The 21,925-nt window shown below is 34.2% G+C and overlaps 1 protein-coding gene across 1 annotated transcript in view; it reads right to left on the bottom strand.

The window, feature by feature from the left end:
• The window catches only part of NDFIP2 (Nedd4 family interacting protein 2), a 65,293-nt gene that overhangs the window by 17,352 nt on the left and 26,016 nt on the right, over positions 1-21,925 (bottom strand). The window contains exons 2-4 of the mRNA XM_038569856.1: positions 16,272-16,437; positions 10,888-11,021; positions 4,187-4,280 (exon numbers count right to left, since the gene is read on the bottom strand). Of these exons, the coding sequence (XP_038425784.1) occupies positions 4,187-4,280; positions 10,888-11,021; positions 16,272-16,437 (394 nt within the window). The remainder of the gene's footprint in view (positions 1-4,186; positions 4,281-10,887; positions 11,022-16,271; positions 16,438-21,925) is intronic.

Below are 21,925 nucleotides of genomic sequence, written 5' to 3'. Positions count from 1 at the left end.
TTTAAATTGTCAATTCCACATGCTGATAAGGATCAGAGCAACAGAAAAGCATTCACTGCTAGCGGGAAAGCAGAGCAGCAGCCATTTTGGTAAGACAGTATAGCAATTTCTTACAATTCAGAATTTATATTTCAAAACAATATTCTGATTCCTTTTAAAATCACAACAATTTGTTATGTTGTTAATTGTGTTGCCCTCAAGTCTAAAATGGGAATAATGGGGGCACCTGAGGGACTCAGTCAAATATCTGACTTGTGATTTTGGCTCAGGTCATGACTTGTGGGTTATGGGATGGAGGCCCATATGGGGCTCTGCCTCAGCAGGGCGTCTGCCTGAGATTCCCTCTGTACCTCTTCCTCTGGTCCTTCCCCCACTTATGCTCTCTCTCTCAAACAAATAAATAAACCTTAAAAATAAAAATAAAATAGGAATAATGCAGGTGATTAATTTTTACTATAGCTGGCAAATGTGAAGATTCAAGCGGATACAAAAAGCTAAACCTTCAAAGAAAAGTTTTCTAAACAGAGTCCATTACATTTTTAAGGATTATAATAGTTCAAGGTTATTTCCACAGTCTATCAATTATCCAGTGGACTAAATCTTAATTTCCAGCTTTTAATTAACAAATAATTGACTTTCAATCCATTCTCTTAAAAACTCTGTTATATAAAAGTAAGATCAGATACAAGCAGGTTAGGCACATGTGATGCATTTTGCTATGACACTGCAAGGGATAATGAAAAGTAAAATTTATCAAGGGATGCATATATTTCTTTCTTTGTTTTCTGAACATATACATGCAATTATTTTACCAAATTTATGTGTAAACTTTTTTTAGGATTACATGTGGTAAGAGACTGAAATGTGGATGCTATAAGAGAGAAGGCAAGAATCAAACTATCAAAAAGTTTTTTTTTTGTTTTTTTGTTTTTTTTTTTAAATTTTATTTATTTATGATAGTCACACAGAGAGAGAGAGAGAGAGAGAGAGAGAGAGAGGCAGAGACACAGGCAGAGGGAGAAGCAGGCTCCATGCACCGGGAGCCTGACGTGGGATTCGATCCCCGGTCTCCAGGATCGCGCCCTGGGCCAAAGGCAGGCGCCAAACCGCTGCGCCACCCAGGGATCCCGTATCAAAAAGTTTTAATTGAAATATTCTTATTGATATTCACTGTAGTTTTATTCACACAACTTATATCATCTGAAATGTTTAAATTATAAGCCACGTTAAAGAATAATCTATTTCTGGGCAGCCCCGGTGGCTCAGTGGTTTAGCGCTGCCTTCAGCCCAGGGCGTGATCCTGGAGTCCCGGGATCAAGAACCGCGTCGAGCTTCCTGCATGGAGCCTGCTTCTCCCTCTGCCTGTGTCTCTGCCTCTCTCTCTGTCTCTCTCATGAATAAATAAATAAAGTCTTTGAAAAAAAAAAAAAAGAATAATCTATTTCTGACAAGAAACAGCAAATGTTGGTGAGGATGTGAAGAAAAAAGAACTGTCGTCACATACTGTTGGTGGTAATGCAAACTGGTGCAGCCACTGTGGAAAACAGTATGGAGATTCCTCAAAAAGTCAGAAATAGAACTACCCTACAATCCAGTAATCACACTACTACTAGGTATTTCTCCAAAGAATAAGAAAACACTAGTTCAAAGAATATATGCATTTATGGTTTACTGCATTATTTACAATAACCAAATTATGGAACCAGCCCTGGTGTCCACCCATAGGTGAATGGATAAAAAAGATGTGATTGATACACACACAAAGTACTATTACTCAGCCATAAAAAAAATGAAATATTTCTATTTGTAACAACATGGATGGAACTAGAGAATACAATGCTAAGCCAAGTAAGTCAGAGAAAGACAAATACCATGTGATTTCACACTTATATGTAGAATTTAAGAAACCAAACAAAAGTAAAAAAGAGAGAGACAAACCAAGAAATAGACTATAGAAAACAAACGGATGGTTACCAGAGGGGAGGTGTGTGTGTGTAGGAGGGGAATGGGTGAAATGGCAATGGAGATTAAGAGTATACTTATCATGATGAACATTCAGTAATGTATACAACTGCTGAATCACTATACTATGTTGTACACCTGAAACTAACATAACACCATATAGTAAATATACTGAAATTAAACTTAAAAACATAATCAAATTTAAAAAATAAAATCTATTTCTGAACCATAGAAACAGAAATTAGAATAAAATCTAGACAACAGCTACTAGGTAGCTCAATAGGCATGAAAAATATATTAAGTTGCAATCTGAAGAACAGCCACTAGATGGTAGTGATTACAAATAAATCTATGCTTATCAAAGCCAGTAAGTTCAAACACTGGTCTACCTCCTACCAAAAAAATATACATATATATCAGGAAATGAAGCCTGAAAATAATTTATAATTTTATTCTCACAATATTGGTTCAGTATTTATAGAATAGAGAATAAAAAATAAGTTGTAGAGACATCATTTAGTAAAAATGTAGCAAAAGCAGGTAATTTACACTAAATATATGAAATATATTTATTCATATTAATATACCACCACAGGGCAAAAATAAGGCAACTAAGTATCTAGATTACCAAACATTTACAACAACTGTTTTATCAGCAAAATGTTTTCAAACCTAAAAAAAAAAGGTTAAAAAGAAGATAGTAAGGTTAAGTGAAATACAGAAATGGAGAAATAATCATTAAACTCTGAGTCAAATAGATGGTATCAAATCACATTTTTATGCCTAAGAAACAGGTATTTATACTTACATATAGTACAATCAATTTAAATTTTCTTTTCCAATTAAGATTTTTGAAAGATATAATATACTGATGGTACTCTTTTTATAAACAAAATATGTGGGAAGATTGTTATTAATAATAAAGGGTTACCAGTTGAGCTAAAACTAAGGAAAAAAAACTAACATTTACTAGACTAAGAGTACAAAACAGTAGCTATTTCTAGTCAAAGTGTTCATTTCTTTCCATGGTACCTACCATCGTATCTAAATATGAATTGTAACTAAAGCCACAAGATTTAAATATTGCATATCTATTAGCTGGTTGCCAAGCAGACCATAATTTATAAATTGTTATTTATAAATTATAATTTATAATTTATAAATTTGAAGAGAAAAATGTAACTGCTTTCCCACTCACCAACCCATTTCTGAGTGGTTATCTACTTCTTTTCTTCAACAGATGAAACGAAGGAAGGAAAAGAAGCAAGAAACCTTCTCAAAATTTTCAAAATGGAGGATTAGTGATTTCCCAGACTCAAAAGTAACTCAACTGAAGGCATGTATTTTCTGTTTAAAAGTTGAATATGGTACTTTAAACAAGTAAACTTTCCTCAGTTTTATTATCAAAATAAATTTTATACTTAAAATGAATTAAATCAGCATTCTATGAGAGTGGTGATCATTTAAACAGGTTGAGGGCAGAAATTTACCGTATCTAGTCTAATAAATTTACTTACATGAATATTGAGTTTTGAAAACTTAATTTTAGCAATTAAACAGTTCAAGTGTCAAAATATTATGTACTGAGTACACCAAATGCCAATCTCTGTGTTAGGAATTGAAATAATAGACTGTAACATAGTCTTGCCTCAAAGTATAAAGTCTACTTTATAAATTCAGATATTTAACTAAGAATTCTGCAACATGTTAAAAAATCTTACTTAGGTTTTTGGTCTTCTAATTACTTACCATTTCCTCCAAACAAGACATATTTGCATTCTTCTGTATCTCAAATCACATTGTTCCAGTTGCCTAAAGTACTTCCTTTTCCAACAATTCTTCTTGCTTAAATACACTGAAATGGAAGTCTTTTGCCCCCAAAGCAGAATTTATAGTTTCATTCTGCATGCTCCTACATTGTTGCTTGGTCATACAACATTTCTCATGCAAAAACGTATTTATCTTAAATATGTTTATATAACTCCAGCATCTAGTGTAATTTCAGCATCTAGCATCATGACTGCAATACACAGTAGTAAGTAATAAATATCAGGATTGTTATTGTATCATATGATCACATAGAGTTCAATATCAAGAACAATTTACATTTTAAATAAAGTAGACACACACTAACAATATTTGCCTTTCTTCACTAACTACGTTATTTAAATACACACACAGCCAATATACGCAAAAAACAACTTGGAAATGAAAAATCACTTACTGAAAAATGCCAGCATGAAAATCCCATCATTACCCACTCTGAGTTGGTCTGCATCACTAAAGTCATCTCTTGGTTGGCACTCTTCCTCCTGAATCTGTAAAACACATAACATTAGAACAGCTCATTAAAAAACTAATTCCAACTTTATTAAGTATAAAGATAAGAATTTAAATAAAATCAAATATTCTCAATTTGTTGTTCAGACAAAATGATACAATGAATACAATGGCATATAAGTATTCAAAAACATAAGTATTAATTTTTCATTTTTCTTGAAAAGAGTAACTTAAAAAGAAAACACACAAAAAAGATAAAAACTGAACACTGGATCAGTGAAAATGTATCAAGAAAGATGTGACTGACACATTTGCACTGAATGGGAAAGAGGAATTTTCATAATCAGTGGTGGAATCTAAATTGGTATGACCTCTATGGCTGGCAATTTGGCAGTATTTACCAAAAATAAAAATGTACAACTCACAACTATATGGTCAATTAATCTTCAACAAAGCAGGAAAGAATATCCAGTGGGGAAAAAGTCTCTTTAACCAAGGTGATGGAAAACTGGACAGCAACATGCAAAAGAATGAAACTAGATCACTTTCTTACATCATATACAAAATAAAATGGATTAAAGACTTAAATGTGAGACAGGAAACCACTAAAATCCTAGAGGAGAACACAGGAAGTAACCTCTTTTAAACATCAGTCGTAGCAAATTATTACTAGATGTGTCTTCGAGGCTAGGGCTACTGGGATTTCATCAAAATAAAAACCTTCTGCACAGTGAAGGAAATGATCAACAAAATGAAAAGTAGTCTATGGAATGAGACATTTGCAAATGACATATCTGATAAAGGGTTATTATCCAAAATATATAAAGAACTTACAAAGCTCAACATCCCCAAAATGAATAATCCAATTAAAAAATGGGCAGAGGACATGAATAGACATTTTTTCCAAACAAGACATCCAGATGGCCAACAGACACATGAAAAGATGCCCAGCATCACTCATCATCAGGGAAATGCAAATGAAAACTATAATAAGATACCACCTCACACCTGTCAGAATGGCTAAAATCAACAACACAAGAAACAACAGGTGCTGGCAAGGATGTGCAGAAAAAGGAAACCTCTTGCACCATTGGCGGGACTGGAAACTGGTGCAGCTACTCTGGAAAACAGTATGGAGGAAGGTTCCCCAAAATGTTAAAAATGTTAATTTTTTACATTATGTTAAAAATAAAGCTACCCTAAAACCCAGCAACTGCACTACTGGATATTTACCCAAAGAATACAACAATACTAATTCAAAAGGGATACACACACACTTCAATGTTTATAGCTGCATTACATACAATAGCCAAATTACAGAAACAGCCCAAGTGTCCAACAATCAATGAATGGATAAAGAAGATGTGGTTACATATATGGTGAAATATTACCCAGCCATAGAAAAGAATGAAATCTTGCCATTTACAATGACATGGATGGAGCTAGAGAGAATTATGCTAAGTGACTAAGTCAAAGTCAAATACTTGCATCATTTCATTCTTATGTGAAATTTATGAAACAAAACGATCATAGGGGAAAAAAGAGAATGGGGGCAAACAAAAAACAAACTCTTATAACCAGAGCAAGGGGATGGGTTAAAAAGGTGATGGGGATTAAGAAGCACCAGGTTTTGTAAATAAATGCTGAATCACTAAACAGTACACCTGGAACTAATATTACACAGTATGTTAACTGGAATTTAAAACTTAAAAAAAAAAAAATACACACCCCTTGATCCAGCAATTCTAGCTCTTGAAATATACTGTACAAATATACAATCTATTCCAACTTATAAGAAATGATGTATTAAAGATAATTCATTGCTGCAGTGCTTTTTTGGCTTTTTGATTATTTGTTTGCTTTTTCAGAGAGAGGGAGGGAGAGGAAAAGAGAGAATCTTAAGCAGGTTCCACGCCTAGCATAGGGCCCAACACAGGGCTTGATATCATGACCCTAACACCATTGCCTGAGCTGAAATCAAGAATCAGAGGCTTAACTGGGACACCCATGCGCCTCTGCAGCAATGTTAATAATTTAGACACAATCTAAATAAATGCCCATAAATAGTGGACTCTTGTCAGGAGATAATTCTTCCATCAGTCCTTCATGTTTCTACGTCTTCCAGGTAGAGGCACTAGCTGCCTTTCCTTTGTACTGTCTTTACAAGGATGTTTATATTGCAGATAGCTTCGGAAGAGAGAGATAGTGTCTCTCCCTAGATCAGAGATGGGTGCATGTTTAGTGACCATTAGAAAGTACTGGGTTTACTAACCAGGATTCCACACTATGTGTGGCAACACTACTTGGCCCTCTTTGTGTTTCCCAGTGGGAACTGAGGCTCAGGAAACTGGTCAAGAAAATGCTAATACATTCACGGTAATCTCACTATGCTGCCAAAAGAAAATGACTTTCAGGAACGCCTGGGTGGCTCAGTGGTTGAGCATCCGCCTTTGGCTCAGGTCATGATCCAAGGGTCCTGGGAACAAGTTCCGCATCGGGCTCCCCGCAGGGAGCCTGTTCCTCCCTCTGCCTATGTCTCTGCCTCTCTTTCTGTGTCTCTCATAAATAAATAACTTTTTTTTTTTTAAATGACTTTCAAAACCATATTGCTCATTTGAGCAAAAACATCCCTAAAACTCTGCAATCATATATCGTAGGCAACACTTGTAGAGAAAATTCAGTGATTGGCAATGACTAAATACGCATTAATAAAATCTCGTATAATTTCAAGTTCACTCAAGAAATAAATATTAAAGCCCAATGTGAGCCCCTCCAAACCACTGTCAATATGATGGCAAAAATATAAATAATTCATACTCTTTTTAAAAAATCAGTACAGAGATTTTATAATATGACATCATTTTTAATAAGATAGAAAACATTAGCACAAAGATGTCCTTTACAACATTAAGAATGGAAAACAAACACATAATCACAGTTGAAAATAATTCCTCTGTTCACTGGAGAGGAATGGCCACCTAATTATAGTATATTGATTCCATGGAATTTCACTAAAACATTAAAATAACAGAGCAACGTTTATATAAAATGCTTAAAGATAAAACATAGTACTCTGTAATAATTTCAACTACATTAAACATTGATTTATAAGTTCTAAAAGTGGTAAAAGACATCAAGGACATCAAATATTTTAAAATGAAAAGCTATTAAGAAAACAAGTGTGGTATTTCTTTTCTCTAATTTCACATTGCTAAGTTTTAAAAAGTTTTCATCAACTTAATAAACTGTAATTTATTAAATACCAAATATGGAGAGGTAGGGGAATCCCAGGGTAACTGAGTAACGGGACTTTAAGGAGGGCATGTGATGTGATGAGCACTTAGTATTATATAAGACTGACGAATCACTGACCTCTACCTCTGAAAATAGTAATACATTATATGTAATTTAATTGAATTTAAATTTAAAAGATAAAATAAATTCATACATACCAAATATGTACCAGGTTAATAGAAAGGTGCTAGAAATGCAAACAAAGTCCTTAACCTGGAGTTGCTCACAATTTATAAAGTGCTAGTTTTTATGTCAAAAGACAAATTACTGACAAACTTTAAACCAAGGTACAGGGGCACCTGGGTTGCTCAATTAGTTGGGTCATTATCTCAGGGTCCTGGACTGAGCCCTGCAACCACCTCTGCACTCAGCAGGGAGTCTGCTTAAGGATTCTCTCTCTTCCTCCCCACCTCCCGGTCAAGCTTCCTCTCTATCTAAAATAAATTTTAAAATCTTTAAAAAATAAATAAACAAAACAAGGTACACGATAAAGAATATTACCCAGTGTTAGATTATAAGACTAGTGTACAAGTATGTTCTAAAAGTTGAAATAAATTATTTTAATTCAAATACTTTTCATAAAAAATATTAAAAATGAATCATTCAGGGGCGCCAGGGTGGGTCAGTAGGTTAAGCATCTTGGTTTCAGCTTGGGACATGATCTCAGGGTCATGGGACAGAGCCCCAGGTGGTGGGCTCTGTGCTCAGTGAGGAGTCTGCTTGAAGATTCTCTCCCTCTGCTCCTCTCCCCACTCTAACACAAGCTTGTGCTAGCTAGCATGCACACAGTGTCTCTCTCTCTCTCAAATAAATAAATCTTAAAAAAATGAATAGTTCATTTCTATAAATCTATTTAATCAACCCATAATTTACATGTAATCCTATGCATTAGAAACAGGAAATACCAGAAAACAGCACTGTTTCCAAGTCTTCTGGCTACTACCTATTATTCTCCCAATGAGTGTGGATTTAAGAAATAAACTTTTATCTCACCCAAGTAAGATTCACTTACAACTGAATGCATACTCAAATGCTAATGAGGCCAGTTTTCTATCTGAATCAGGTATAGAAACCCATACTCTTCTGCAGAAAACGGTGTTGGAGTACTGGGTTAGAAACTGATGAATTAAAAGAGTTTTTATAGGAACCTAAGTCTCTTCTGTTCAATTATATTTTTGCTTTCCATGAAATTTTCCACAATCTTCACAAGCTGGAGTTACAAAGATATTAGAAGCAGTTGAAAGCAAAAAAACCTTTCCTTATGGACATGTTCCAATTCAGACTGGGATCACATTACTTTCTAAAACAAGACACTGGAAGTGATGACAGTGAAATGTTGGAAAAGGAACACTACAGAGTTTTCTCTCCAAAAGGTAAAATTACCTTTATGCTTTCCCGCAAAGCACAGAGAGCAAGACAATGCCTACTTCTATCTCTTCAGAGTTCTATAGCGTGGAAGTTAGGACAGTGGAGGTCCCAAGGTTGAGTAACTTCCTTTAAGGACCTCTGCCATTTCCAAGATCTCTAGGAAGACACTCCCTGTTAAAAGGAGCTACTGTCCTTCTGGTTCACGGAGAGCGCATGCATGTATATAATGCATATATAACCATATAACATGCTAAGCAACCTAGAATCGATTTTGATAGAAACTCCACACTACAGACCTATGCTCCTTCTTTTCTGTATGATTCTCTCCTCCAAGCACCAAAAATCCTTATGACTGAGCTATATTTTATGCCACTGTTTTAACAAAGACTTGCTTTCACCCTTAGAGGGGAAAAGCATAAATAATACATTTGAGGCTGTCTTTACTTCTGTGCCCAAAGCTATTTATGTTGACACTTAACTCTGTGTATGTTGGAGTATGGTAGTGGGAGCAAGGCATGGAAAGGGAGGTACTGATGAAAGAAAATCAACCAGGAAAAAAATACTCACCTATCAGATAATCTACTCAGCGAGCTCTGGCCTGATGGCAGCAGAAGAATGCTGCATATAGAATCACCTTTCTCTCCCTTTGTCCCTCACCCAATTTTAGCTTTCTGTGTAAAGTGATTTTAATGTCTTTTCCGGAACAAAATGGGGTGAACCTAGGAATCTAAAATGATATCTCTAAAGTCTGAAGCAAGAAAAAAAGGCAACAAACTCTAGCCCTGCTTGCAGCCACACTAAAATGTAAATAATGGGTGCCTCGGTGGCTCCATCCGTTAAGCATCTGCCTTCAGCTCAGGTCATGATCTCAGAGTCCCGGGATCAAGCCCCGCATCAGGTTCTTTGCTCAGTGAGGAGTCGGCTTCTCCCTCTCCCCCTCTGTGCTCTCTTACTCTCACTCTCTCTCAAGTAAATATATAAAATCTTCTAAAATAAACAAAATAAAATAACTTCCACCTTTTATCTAATTGCAGAATAGCATACATGCATCTCGTTGATTCTTCACTCCTGAGACAGTCACTCCTTTTACCAGAACAAGAAGTATTATACATGTGTATCACTGACTCTGAGACAGAAAGAGAAGACAGAAAGGACAGGTGGAACCCTTGAACTATCATTCTAAAATTCTACAGTGGGATGTGTTAAAAGAGCATATACACACAAAAAGTGAACTGACAAACATAATTTGAAGGCCTTCCAACTTATTTCTCTGTGCTTTTTAACCTATTCTGAGTTCAATCATGGAGTCACTAGACTTGCTCTGCTAATATATACGAGTGAATAGGGAAAAAATAATTTTTTTAAAGATTTTATTTATTTACTCATGAGAGACACATGGAGAGAGAGAGGCAGAGACACATGCAGAGGGAGACAGGCTCCATGCAGGGAGCCCGATGTGGAACTCGATCCCAGGACTCAAGGATCACACCTTGGGCTGAAGGCAGGCACTCAACTGCTGAGCCACCCAGGCATCCCGAAAAAAAATAATAATTTATGATTATAGTTATGGATCACAGAATCTAAATTATATGAGGAAGAATATAAGAACATCAACAGAGAAGAGGTCGATGTGGGTGGGGTACCTAAAATGAAAAAGTCAGAGGATGGGTGGCAAAAGTGAGCACAAGAAACATACTGGTAAAGGTAAGGACTAGGATGCCCAGAAATTAAGATGGGGGCACAGGAAGATCAGTAAAAATAGAAATAAAAAGAAACAAAAACAGAAATGAAGAGGTCAAGGAATAGATAGGAGAGTGCCACTTCATCAAAAACGACACACATAATTAGTGATAGAGAAGATACTAAAAAACAATCTATTCACGCAAACACACTCAAACTCAGAGAACTATTTTTGACATTACTGAATGTACTGAGAATTACCAAAAGTGATATTCTGAAAAGGGACGAATCAGACTGCCTTACCCTCTGAGCTGTCTCTGCTGCTGCAGCTGCCATGGCAGCAGCTTTGGCCTTCTCAGCTTCATCGTACGTAGGAAGGGAGGTAGCAACACTGTAGGGAGGTGGCACAGGATAAAACTCACTGTAAACTTCTGAATCTGAAGACAGGGATTAAAAAAGGATAACCATTAAAACAAACTAATTAATTTTTTATAGCCAAAAACATAATTTAATAATTTACAAAAGACAACTAAAGACTATTACTGCTTTTTGTAGTCCTAATAAGTCTATGCAACATATAAATCACTACAACTATATTTATTAGTTTAGCCTCATATTTATTATAAAGGGAAAGTACTGACAAATATTACCTAAAGACTGATATACAAAATAAAAATATCAAGATGAAATTCTTAAAGTCTATGCACAATGGAGGTGAGAAATTCACTGCATAACAAGAATCTTCTGTGCCTATTGCTATGCTCAAAGAATTGAATTTACATGCTCATACTCTCACAGCCAAAGAAATAGAAATATCAGGAATAACACTTAACCATTTAATACGTCACTTTCATATACATTAATCCTAGCAACTCTGAGTTTCAGAAAAGTAATTTGCACAGTATTGCACAATCAGTAAGTAGCAGAACCCAGGGATTTCCTGATTCCCCCTATCTGCTCTGATAATATGTGAGGTTCATTTTTCTACAGGCAGTTTTAGCAACTGCCTGAATCTCTTCGGCAAACTCAGCATCTCTCATTGCTTAAAAAAACAAAAACAAACAAACAAACAAAAACCTGACAATTCTTAGCTCTTTTTTTTACTCTTCCCCCCCCATCAACCTAGTTTTTTTAGACTTTTTTTAATGAGTAATTTCTCCCTCCCCAATTTTTAAACTCTCTTTAAAATATGACCTCTAGAAACATAACACAAAAGTCCAGAGTGCTAATTAAAAAGAAACAAAACACCTGCATACCTATCACCATCTAAAGCAGTACAAGTAAAATGATACATATAGGTCAATAAACTGATTAGATTTATGCTAGAATCACTGCCATGAAAAACAAGTAGGTTCTCATAGTAGTCCACGCTATAATTTCTGTGATTTCCTCATTGTAACTACAGTATTTGTACATTTTCTCCATCAGAACTTTTTGCATTTCCAACATGAGAACACATTTCTTTCTAGCAATACTTTTCCTATTATATTTTAATGTATATTGACTTTAAAATAAGTTTTGCTAATGCTATCAATAAGAGCTAAAGATCTAAAGCTGGGCAATTTTTAATCCAATGACAGGAAGTGCTAACGGCAGTGTACTACTGAATGTTAAACACCAAAAAGGCACAAGAGTCATAAATTCTTAGAAAATACTTATTCAAAAAAAAGAAAAGAAAATACTTATTCAGATGTAAAAACACCACACGTGGCCAAGTAAATAGATTTCTTCAGTTCTGAAGACTAGAAGGAAAATTTAAGTGAAAGCAATGAATTTTAAGGCACTAACATTAAAAGTAGAAATTTAAAAACTGGAACAATGACATACATTATCCAAGAAGAGAGATCTTTTATATTAACAACAGATATGTAAGCTTTCAAAGTTTAAACTCCCACGATAGACAAAAATATCCTAACCAGTAACAGATGAAAGTTGGGAAAGAGCACAATTTTGCTACTGCTTTAATTTTCACTGGTTAATTTTACTTATTTTCTGTCTATCCTTTAAGGTAGCAGTTCTCAACCAGAAAATTTAATGTTTGAGGAGCTCCAGTCCCAGCTCCTTAAGTTGTGTGACCTCAAGCAAGTCACTTAAGCACTTTATGAAGCTCTACATTTTCATCCATAAAACTGACCCAGAAAGGCTATTACTTGCTGTATGACAGAATTTAAAAGTATTCAAGAGGACTCTGTAAGCTGTAAAAGCATTATACAAATGTCAACTATTATTACTGATGTCGCTCAGATCTGTAAGCCCAGTTGGAAAGTAACTGACTGAAGAACATAACCTCCACAGAAAATCGGTACTGTCAATGCTTAAAATACAACACTAAAAGGCTGAAGAAAAATAGTATCAATTGTTTTCATTAAAGAGATGCAAACTTCTAGAACTTAACTCTTGTGCTCAGTAACAATCATGAATGGTCTTTTAGTACAGTTGTAAAAATAAAATTTTGAGACTAGTAGTCACACACATTATAAGAATAATTGAACAGCCAGGTAGCAGGCTCCACTTGTCTTACAACTGAAAATTACCTACCTTTAAAAATGCCATGCTCTATTATCAAAACTATTCTAGAGCATAGAAAAATGAGAAGTTTCTCAGTTCATTCTATGTTGCTTCCATAATATTAATACTAAAACCATAAGGATAGTACATAAAGATCCCACTAATGAAACTGTAAAATTTCTAAAAAAATATTAACAAATCTATATCCAGAAGAGATGCGAACATGGTGATAATTTATTCTAAGAGTACAGAAATTGGCTTAAAAAATAAATCTATTAATAACATATTTCATTACATTGAAAAGTACAGGAGAAAAAACATTTAATTTTGTGATAAGGTCCCAAAAAAGATGACTTCAAGGCTTTTGGCCTACTGGAGCCATTTACTGAAATGAAGAAGAGTGACAAAGGAAAAGGTCTGGTGATAGGGGAAGAGGCAGGAGACAGTTGTGACAGTGCTGAAACTCACTCTAGTCTTTGAAACTCTTCTCATCAAGAGGTAGAGACTAATTCTTGAATAAAGACTAAACCTGGCGACTCACTTCTAACAAACCAAATGTGGCAGATATGACACTGTGTAACTTTTGAGACAATGCCATAACAGGTGACAGAGCTTCTTTTGTTTTTTTTTCTTTTAAGATTGTATTTATTCATGAGAGAGACAGAGAGGCAGAGACACAGGCAGAAGAAGAAGCAGGGTCCTCGCAGGGAGCCCAAAGCAGGATTCGATTCCAGAACCCTGGGGATCAGCCCTGAGTCGAAGGCAAATGCTCAATTGTTGAGCCACCCAGGCATTCCAGTGATAGAATTTCTATCTGGCTTTCAGAATGCTTGTTCTTGAAACCCAGCCTCCATTCAGGGAGGAAGCACAGGCCAAAATGAGAGGCCACATACAGGTGTTCTGGCCAATAGGCCCAGCTGAGGCCCTGGCTGAAGCCTACATCAGCTGCCAAATATGTTAATAAGGAAGGAATCAAGGTGACTTGAGCTCCAGGTCACCACAAGACAATAATCACATGAGATCTTGGGAGAATACTGCATAATTGGGCCTCCCCCACCCCAAAATCCACAAGAACTAATAACAATAAATGGCTCTACTCCATTTAGCTTGTTAAACAGCAGTGGCAATGGTGGCCAACAACCAAAAATATTACAATTTTAATCTTACCATCCTCCATCATTCAAAAACATACACAAACATCAGCAAAACAACTGATTTTCTTTCTTTAAGACTACCATCAAATAGGTTTTGTTTTTTTGTTTTTTTAATTTAGGATAGCAAATTCACTGAACTATATTCTGGAAACTTAAAGAATAAGAAGAAGAAAATTCAGCCCATAATAAATTTTAGCAAGCACCAATCCAACAATTAAATTATAAAATAAATAAAACTGCTATACATCAATATAAAAACTGTCCATCAAACTTGGCACTAAACAAGCATATTGATCTAAATAAACATTATATACAAATAAAAGGAGTAATCATTTATTAATTTATCAGTGAGAAAACCTTCATAAAGATGATTTTCAGTAACTGCATAAAATTGTAAATGAAAAAAGTAAATGGTTTGGTCGTTCTACACAATCCATGTGGTCTAGATAAAATCTATAGAAGCAGAAATGGTAATCAGAGAAAGCTGGCAAGAGTTTAAGACAAATGATGATACTAATTATAGAATAACAGATAAGAAAGATGAAATATTCTAGTGAAGGGATTTTTAGTATTAAAATTTTTATAACAGATTTAAAGAATGTTTCATAATGAATGTATAAAATATTTAGAGGTTATTTATAATAGTACATAAAAACATATTAAGAAACGTGTTGGTGAGGATGTGGAGAAAAAGGAACAGTCATGTACTGCTGGTGGGAATGCAAAATGGTGCAGCCAACGGTGGAAAACATTATAGAGGTTTAAAAAATTAAAAATAGAACTACCCTATGATCCAGTAATCACACTACTGGGTATTTACCCAAAGAACAGAAAACACTAATTCAAAAGCATATATACACCCCTGTATTTACTATAGCACTATTTATAATAGCCAAATTATGGAAGCCGACCTAGTGCCCCCTGATAGATGAATGGATAATGATATATACACATGCACACAATGGATTATTATTCAGCCTTTTAAAGAAGAATGAAATCTTGCCATTTGCAACAACATGGATGGAGCTAGACTATATAATGCTAAGTGATATAAGTCTGTCAAAGAAAGACAAATACCACAGAATTTCACTCATATGTGGAATTTAAGAAGCAAAACAAAGGAAAGAAAACACAGAGACATAACAAAAAAAAAAGACTACTAACCACAGAGAATAGATGGTTAGCAGAGGGGACGTGAGTAGAGGGATAAGCGAAATATGAGTGGGATGAAGAGTACACTTATCATGAGCACTAAGTAAAATACAGAATTGTTAAATCACTATATTGTAAACCTGAAACTAGTATACCACTGTATGTTAATTCTACTGGAATAAAAGTAAAAAAAAAAAAAAAAAAGAAAAGAAAAAAAAAATATATATATATATAAAATAATTAATTTAGCATTACTGGGAAAATATAAATTGTGGCCAGAGAAATAGATGAGGGTAGTTCTCCAGAATGACCTGAAGAGATACAATGAATAGTAGGACACAGGAACCACTGCTTCATGTCCAGGAATTATTACCGTGTATATGATTAAATTATGTGCACCCTTCACCTCTGTTCATACATACCACATTCCTGCTCACATTCAGCATCAATAACACCTTGTTTTATAACTATATAAGTAGACATAGACAAACACAAATATGTATGTGTGTATATATACATGTATGTATCTATATGTGCATGTGTCTATATATATATATACATAAATGAATTTTGTGCATATACAATTTATTTCTTCCAAAAGGAATATGCTACTCCATTAGAAATAGATTCTAGTAAGCATAATAAAGTTTACACTTGTAATTTTTTTGAAAGCAAAAATAAGAGACAAGTAATTTATGAATAAGTATTTTACAAACTGTCCTTCGAGAAAACCTTTCTTAAAAAAAAATATATAAAACCAGGAAGCCTCTTTAACAAACTCTATAATTAAACAAAACCACACTAGTTTAAAAAAAAAAAAAAAAGCCTGAACTACTAAAAGTATTACTAAATGTTTGGTACTAAAAACAATACCTGAAGTTGTAGGTACTTCCACAGTAATACTACTATAAGGTGGAGGAGAAGACTCCGTTTCAAGTACCGATGCTGAAGGAGTGGTCTGAATGATCTGTGGTGTTGGGTTTGAAGTTGATGATTGTTCTAGAGCCGATGACTCTGAATTATCCTCTTCATTGTGAAGCTAAGAGAACAAAGAAAAAGAAGTATTAATGTCATTCTGATTATTATTTTAAAAAATTTTTTAAAGATTTTTACTTATTCATGAGAGACAGATAGAGAGAGAGGCAGACATAGGCAGAGGGAGGAGAAGCAGGCTACATGCAGGGAGTCCGATGCAGGACTCGATCCTGGGACTCCAGGATCACACCTTGAGCTGAAGGTAGATGCCCAACTGCTGAGCCACCCAGGCGTCTCTATTTTTTTTAATTTTAAGAGAATTTTTAAAGATTATTTCAGGGAAAGGATCATTTTTTAGCTAAAAACAAAGTAAAACCATTTAAAAAGATGAACAAAATTTGTAAGAGACTTAAGTAGTCATGAAGAATTTAAATTTTGGTTGTTTCTTTACAGTAAAAATGAAGTTCAAATTAAGAAAGCATAAAGAAAAAAATCATGACTACAAATAGATTCAAATTCATTCAATCCTACCATAAATATTGTCTACCATGTGTTAATCACTGTGTACTACGGTGAAAAGTAAAGCACCTAATAATAAAACCACAATACCATTTCTATTACACTAGTATCTAGCATAATTGAAAATGTAACCTGAATTAATAAAAGGAAATAATAAACATTCCAAAAATGTAGAATACTCTGATGTTTTTCTCAAGTACCCAAAGAATTACTTATAAAGCAAGATCAATCAATCCAATGTAAAATCCTGGAAGATGTTCTTCAACACAACATATTTATTGAAAGCTCAGTAAGTGCAAGATAATATTTTGGATCTGCAATCGTTTAACTCATTTAATCCTCACAACAAATCTATGAAATAGAGAATGTTATCCCATTTGACAGATTAAAAGGGTGGGGGTGAATACAACCTTGAAAATGTAGATATCTAAAGTAACTTGCCAGACATCACAGCAGCTAGGAAGGGTAAGGCCAGGAATCAAACCTAAGCAGTAGGGCTATGGACTTATTACTTCATTTATAAGTATTCTTTTAAATGCTCATTTGTTAGGAGATGATAATAACATGTAGGCAAACTAACTATAGGTCAACCAAAAGCATCAATACTCTAAAAAAGTGACTCATCGAAAAGGCATGCCTTGGTACACAGTCTGTTAAATAGACAACTGCCTTTGGCTCAGGTCATAATCTCAGGGTCTTGGGAATGAGCCCAGCCCTGCATCACATAGGGCTCCCTGCTCAGTGGGAAATCTGCTTCTCCCTCTCCCTCCGCTCCCCCACCCCTTGGGATTTTTCTCTCTCTACTAAATAAATAAAATCTTTTCTAAAAAATTTTAAGAGGTACTATAATTCACCTAAAATATATTCGGAAAAGATTCTTACTAGATTTTTTAAGATACTTTTAAATTCGCTAGAATCTTGGTTTGAAGAGAAACTACAGGTCTTCAACATTATTCAATTTTCATACCTTAATTTATTCTTGCACTTTAAAGAAATTCAATGTTAAAAATAATCCCCAAAATAAATTTTGTCGCAGAGCAAATCTGTACACACACAAATCTGAGTTCTGTGATGTAGTGAGGAAAAAAAAAAAAAAAAGAGCATGCAAATTTCTGTTCCCCCTTTTAGGAGCTTTGATAAACCTCTTTTCAGTTCCTCGGTGTCTCCAAGTCTAAGTTCAAAATGCAGCCAAAATCCTCATAGAATTGTAAAATAACATTTGAAAAGCATCTAACATTAACACCTAACACACAGAAGGCATTTAATAAATACTAGTTTCCTCCTTCCCCTCTAATTTAATATACTTTATTTTGTGGCCTGAAATAATTTGGTGCTATCAGTCCAATAAGTAGTTATTCCCTTGCCTCAAAATATATATATATATATGCAAAGTAAAATTTACTTCACTACTGTTTGTATGTGTCTTGGTTAGTGATCACACTAGCATGATACTTCTGTGAGTTCATAAATTCTATTGTAACAGAACTGCCATAAACATACTTAAAATCATTCCTCAAGTTAATAAGTTTGTTTTTTTCTTTTCCCCTAACACCAAGGTTTAGGTAATAACATTTACTCACAGATACTGAATTTAAGGTCAAATAATCATAAAGTGAATTTTCTATGAGTTTTGTATTTACTTGCAGCAGTTTTCTAAGCAGGCATCACATGACCATCCTCCTGACTAGCAACACTCTGTCTTGCGTCACCAAGCATCTTCTATGTTTCCTATTACAAGGTACCCAGGAGAGTTCCATCTTTGATCATACTTTGAAGAGCAAAAATATTAGATGAGCAAGTTAAAGCAAATAAAGTAAATATACTTATATTAAGTATATAGTATAAACTTACCATTATCAACTAAACAATTAACAGTGATGGTGTCAAAAAAAGGAAAACCACTGTCCTATCTCTATTCTTAATGCTGCAAATGTGGATGAAGTGTACTAAAGAAAAAGATCCTATATGACAAAATAGCTCTCCTCTGGTTCCTCACAAGAAACACTCCTTACCATATCAAATACATAAATGTGCTTCCCAGAATGACCAACTTAACTTAAAACCTATCCAAATGTATTCATGGGTGCCTGGGTGGCTCAGTCAGTTAAGCATCTGCCTTCAGCTTACGATCTGAGTCCCAGGATTGAACCCCAAGTTGGGCTCCCTGCTCAGCGGGGAGTCAACTTATCCCTCTGCCCCTCCCTCCGCTCATGCTTTCTCTCAAATAAATAAATAAAATCTTTAAAAACAGACCAAAAAAAAGTAACTACAGATACTTTTACATATGATCTCAGAAGTAAAGCTTACTTGTAAAACATACCCTAAATTATTTCAACTGCCCTATCTCACACTTTGTTTTATTTTTACAAAATTATAATATACGGTGAACATGTCCCATGTATCAACAGTAAAATCCAATAACTCAATCAGTAATCTCTACCCACTGTGGCAGAGAACTTCCAAAATTCAACTTGTTATTTTTGATATGTTTGGTGCCTCTATAAATTAGCCTACTTTGCCTTTTAACTAAATTCATTCAAGAGTTCAAATCAAATTACATGCTCATCAAATTAATGCCATTTATGGAAATTTTCCTTAATCATGTTGTCCAGTGGTTCTATTTTATATTCTTTAAGGATTATAATAAGCAGCCAAAAAAAAGGGGGGGGGGGTCAGAGATTAGTGGGATGAGAACTCCATATATACAATAATGAACTAGGAAAAAAAAAAAAAACAATAATGAACTAGGCTCTGTCTACTGTCTACATATCACCTCAAAAGTGATACTCCTAGCTTGTCCTATTTTTGAGCCTCCTGGAAAAAACACGGGCAACAGCAAATGAAAACTAAAATATGTCTTGAATATAGTGACCAGGATGATGAAAGGTTGCATATAAAGCCAGTTGTTTAGCCTGAAGGATAAAAGAATGACAAGAGGGCCGTCTTAAGCATATTTGTAGTTAGTCCTTATTTGATGTATATGTATTATTTTTGAAATAAGACAACCATAAGCATTATGATTAACACTAGCTGAAAGTCCAGCCTTCCCATGTGTAAACTATTGTTTCTTTTCCTTTAATTGGCAGCTCTCCTTTGCTGTAGCACTTCATTCTATCTTAAGATAAAAGATTAATAACTGTGAGCATTGCTTTTTGAGAAGCTATGTTTTCTAAACATATCAAAATGAGAATGTATGGATGAACTAGAGTGTTGTTCAGTGAATATCTGAAAAAAAAAGTTGTCAAAAAGAAAAAAAAGGTATGCAAAGAGATAATGTATTTTGAATACTACCATATTCTGACTACATTTAATACCAGAAGACAAAACTGGGAAGAAGAGTTTGTAGTTGTAAGGAGATAACTTTTAACTCTATAAAAGACTGTTAAAATTTTAATTAGATCTTTTAAATTATGAGAACACTAGCTTTTCTGTAGGGCAACAAATAGCTTCAGGCAGATTTTGGATGAATCTCTGGCAGGGCTGCTATAACTAGGATGGCCATACAGCTGTTTTTCTCAGGACAGTCCTAGTTTATACCTATTATTTCAGGGTTCCACTCAATTTAGCATTTTCTCCACCCCTTTCATTCTCAAGAAAATTGAATGATCATCCTACATATAATGGGATTTTTGCCCTTTGTATGATATTAATAGATGACAAAGGCTTCTTTGAACTCTTATATAATGTGACTCCAGCAAAAATCTATGGTCATCTCTATCATTCTATGTTGCCTTCTTTAACACCTGAATCAGAGGAAAAAACAGATTAGAGCTGCAATAAAATCAACTGGTAGAATCAAGCTACCCATTTTAATCATTCACAAAGAAAGTGAGCTATCTTATCTATGCTGCTAGGGATAAGGTAATATAGCAGGGGCTAAACAATCCCTGCAGATAGCCCAAGTGATCTAAACCAATAGCTCAGAAGGTAGATTCCCACAAAGCACTGCTGCTTGGCAAATGAAGGTAGATTTTCTACCAATAAAACTTCTAGGTCTTCCTAATGATATAAACACACTATTTATTTAGCAAATTAACAGGATTATCTTAATTTTAGGGTTACTTCCACTAAAACTTCATTGTCTCTGGACATTTTTCCATTAATAAAAACTAAATGTTTTAATGTATTAAATGAATGTTTATGTTAAAAGTAAAAATATAAACAATTAGGAAAGAATATATAAGAAATGAGTATTAATAAAAAAACTGTGAGTTGGCAAATTATGCCTAGTTTTCAGCCTCTTCTCTTCAAAGTACAGAATCCTGGTTGTAGTTTTATATTTAATACTTTCTTCTTAGTATGAAAGATATCATTATTTCATTATTCATGGTGCTCCACAAAAAGCACCATGAGCTCCAGATGCTCTATTACCTGAACAAGTCTGCAAAACAACTGTTTAAAACTAAGTATCAAAAAAAAAAAGAAAAAAATAAAATAAAACAAAACTAAGTATCATCAGATATTTTATGAGGGCACAACTAAACTATCTTTTAAATAAATAAGGATTGTTTCATTGTAAAATTGCTATTGTCTGTTCACATGTCAGTTGAAAAAAAAACATGCAAAGAGTATATATGTAACTGAATGTTTAAAATAATGAGAGATATTATTTGTGTAATACACATGTGCAATCAAAATTTTTGGAAAGATAAGCAAGAAACAGGAAAGAACTGCAGGTGAGGAGAGAGACTTCATTGTTTTCTACTACTTGAATTTTTCACCCTAAATATAAGTTATTTTGAAATTTTTAATAAACTCAAAATGCAATAAAATGAAACCTCTAGTTTCTGGTTTGGTATATCTCAGAAGCAATGAGGTAATACGGGTAAGCACCATATTCTACGATAAAAAGCTTTCTCCAACATAACTATTACATAATATCATTACAGCAGTCCCCCTAGGTTTATGTATATGCAATTTTCTAATAAAAATAACACAACCTGTAATTGCAGCCAAAATAATATACATTAGAAGAATGTAATACACAATATGTATCTGTTTTAAGAAAAAATAAGAGAGATATTTAATGAGAC

This window comes from Canis lupus, chromosome 22 (genome assembly GCF_011100685.1).
Source record: "Canis lupus familiaris isolate Mischka breed German Shepherd chromosome 22, alternate assembly UU_Cfam_GSD_1.0, whole genome shotgun sequence".
Classification (NCBI taxonomy): domain Eukaryota; kingdom Metazoa; phylum Chordata; class Mammalia; order Carnivora; family Canidae; genus Canis; species Canis lupus.
The sequence above is the reverse complement of the archived record's forward strand: the minus strand, read 5'-3'. Positions and strand labels throughout refer to the sequence as shown.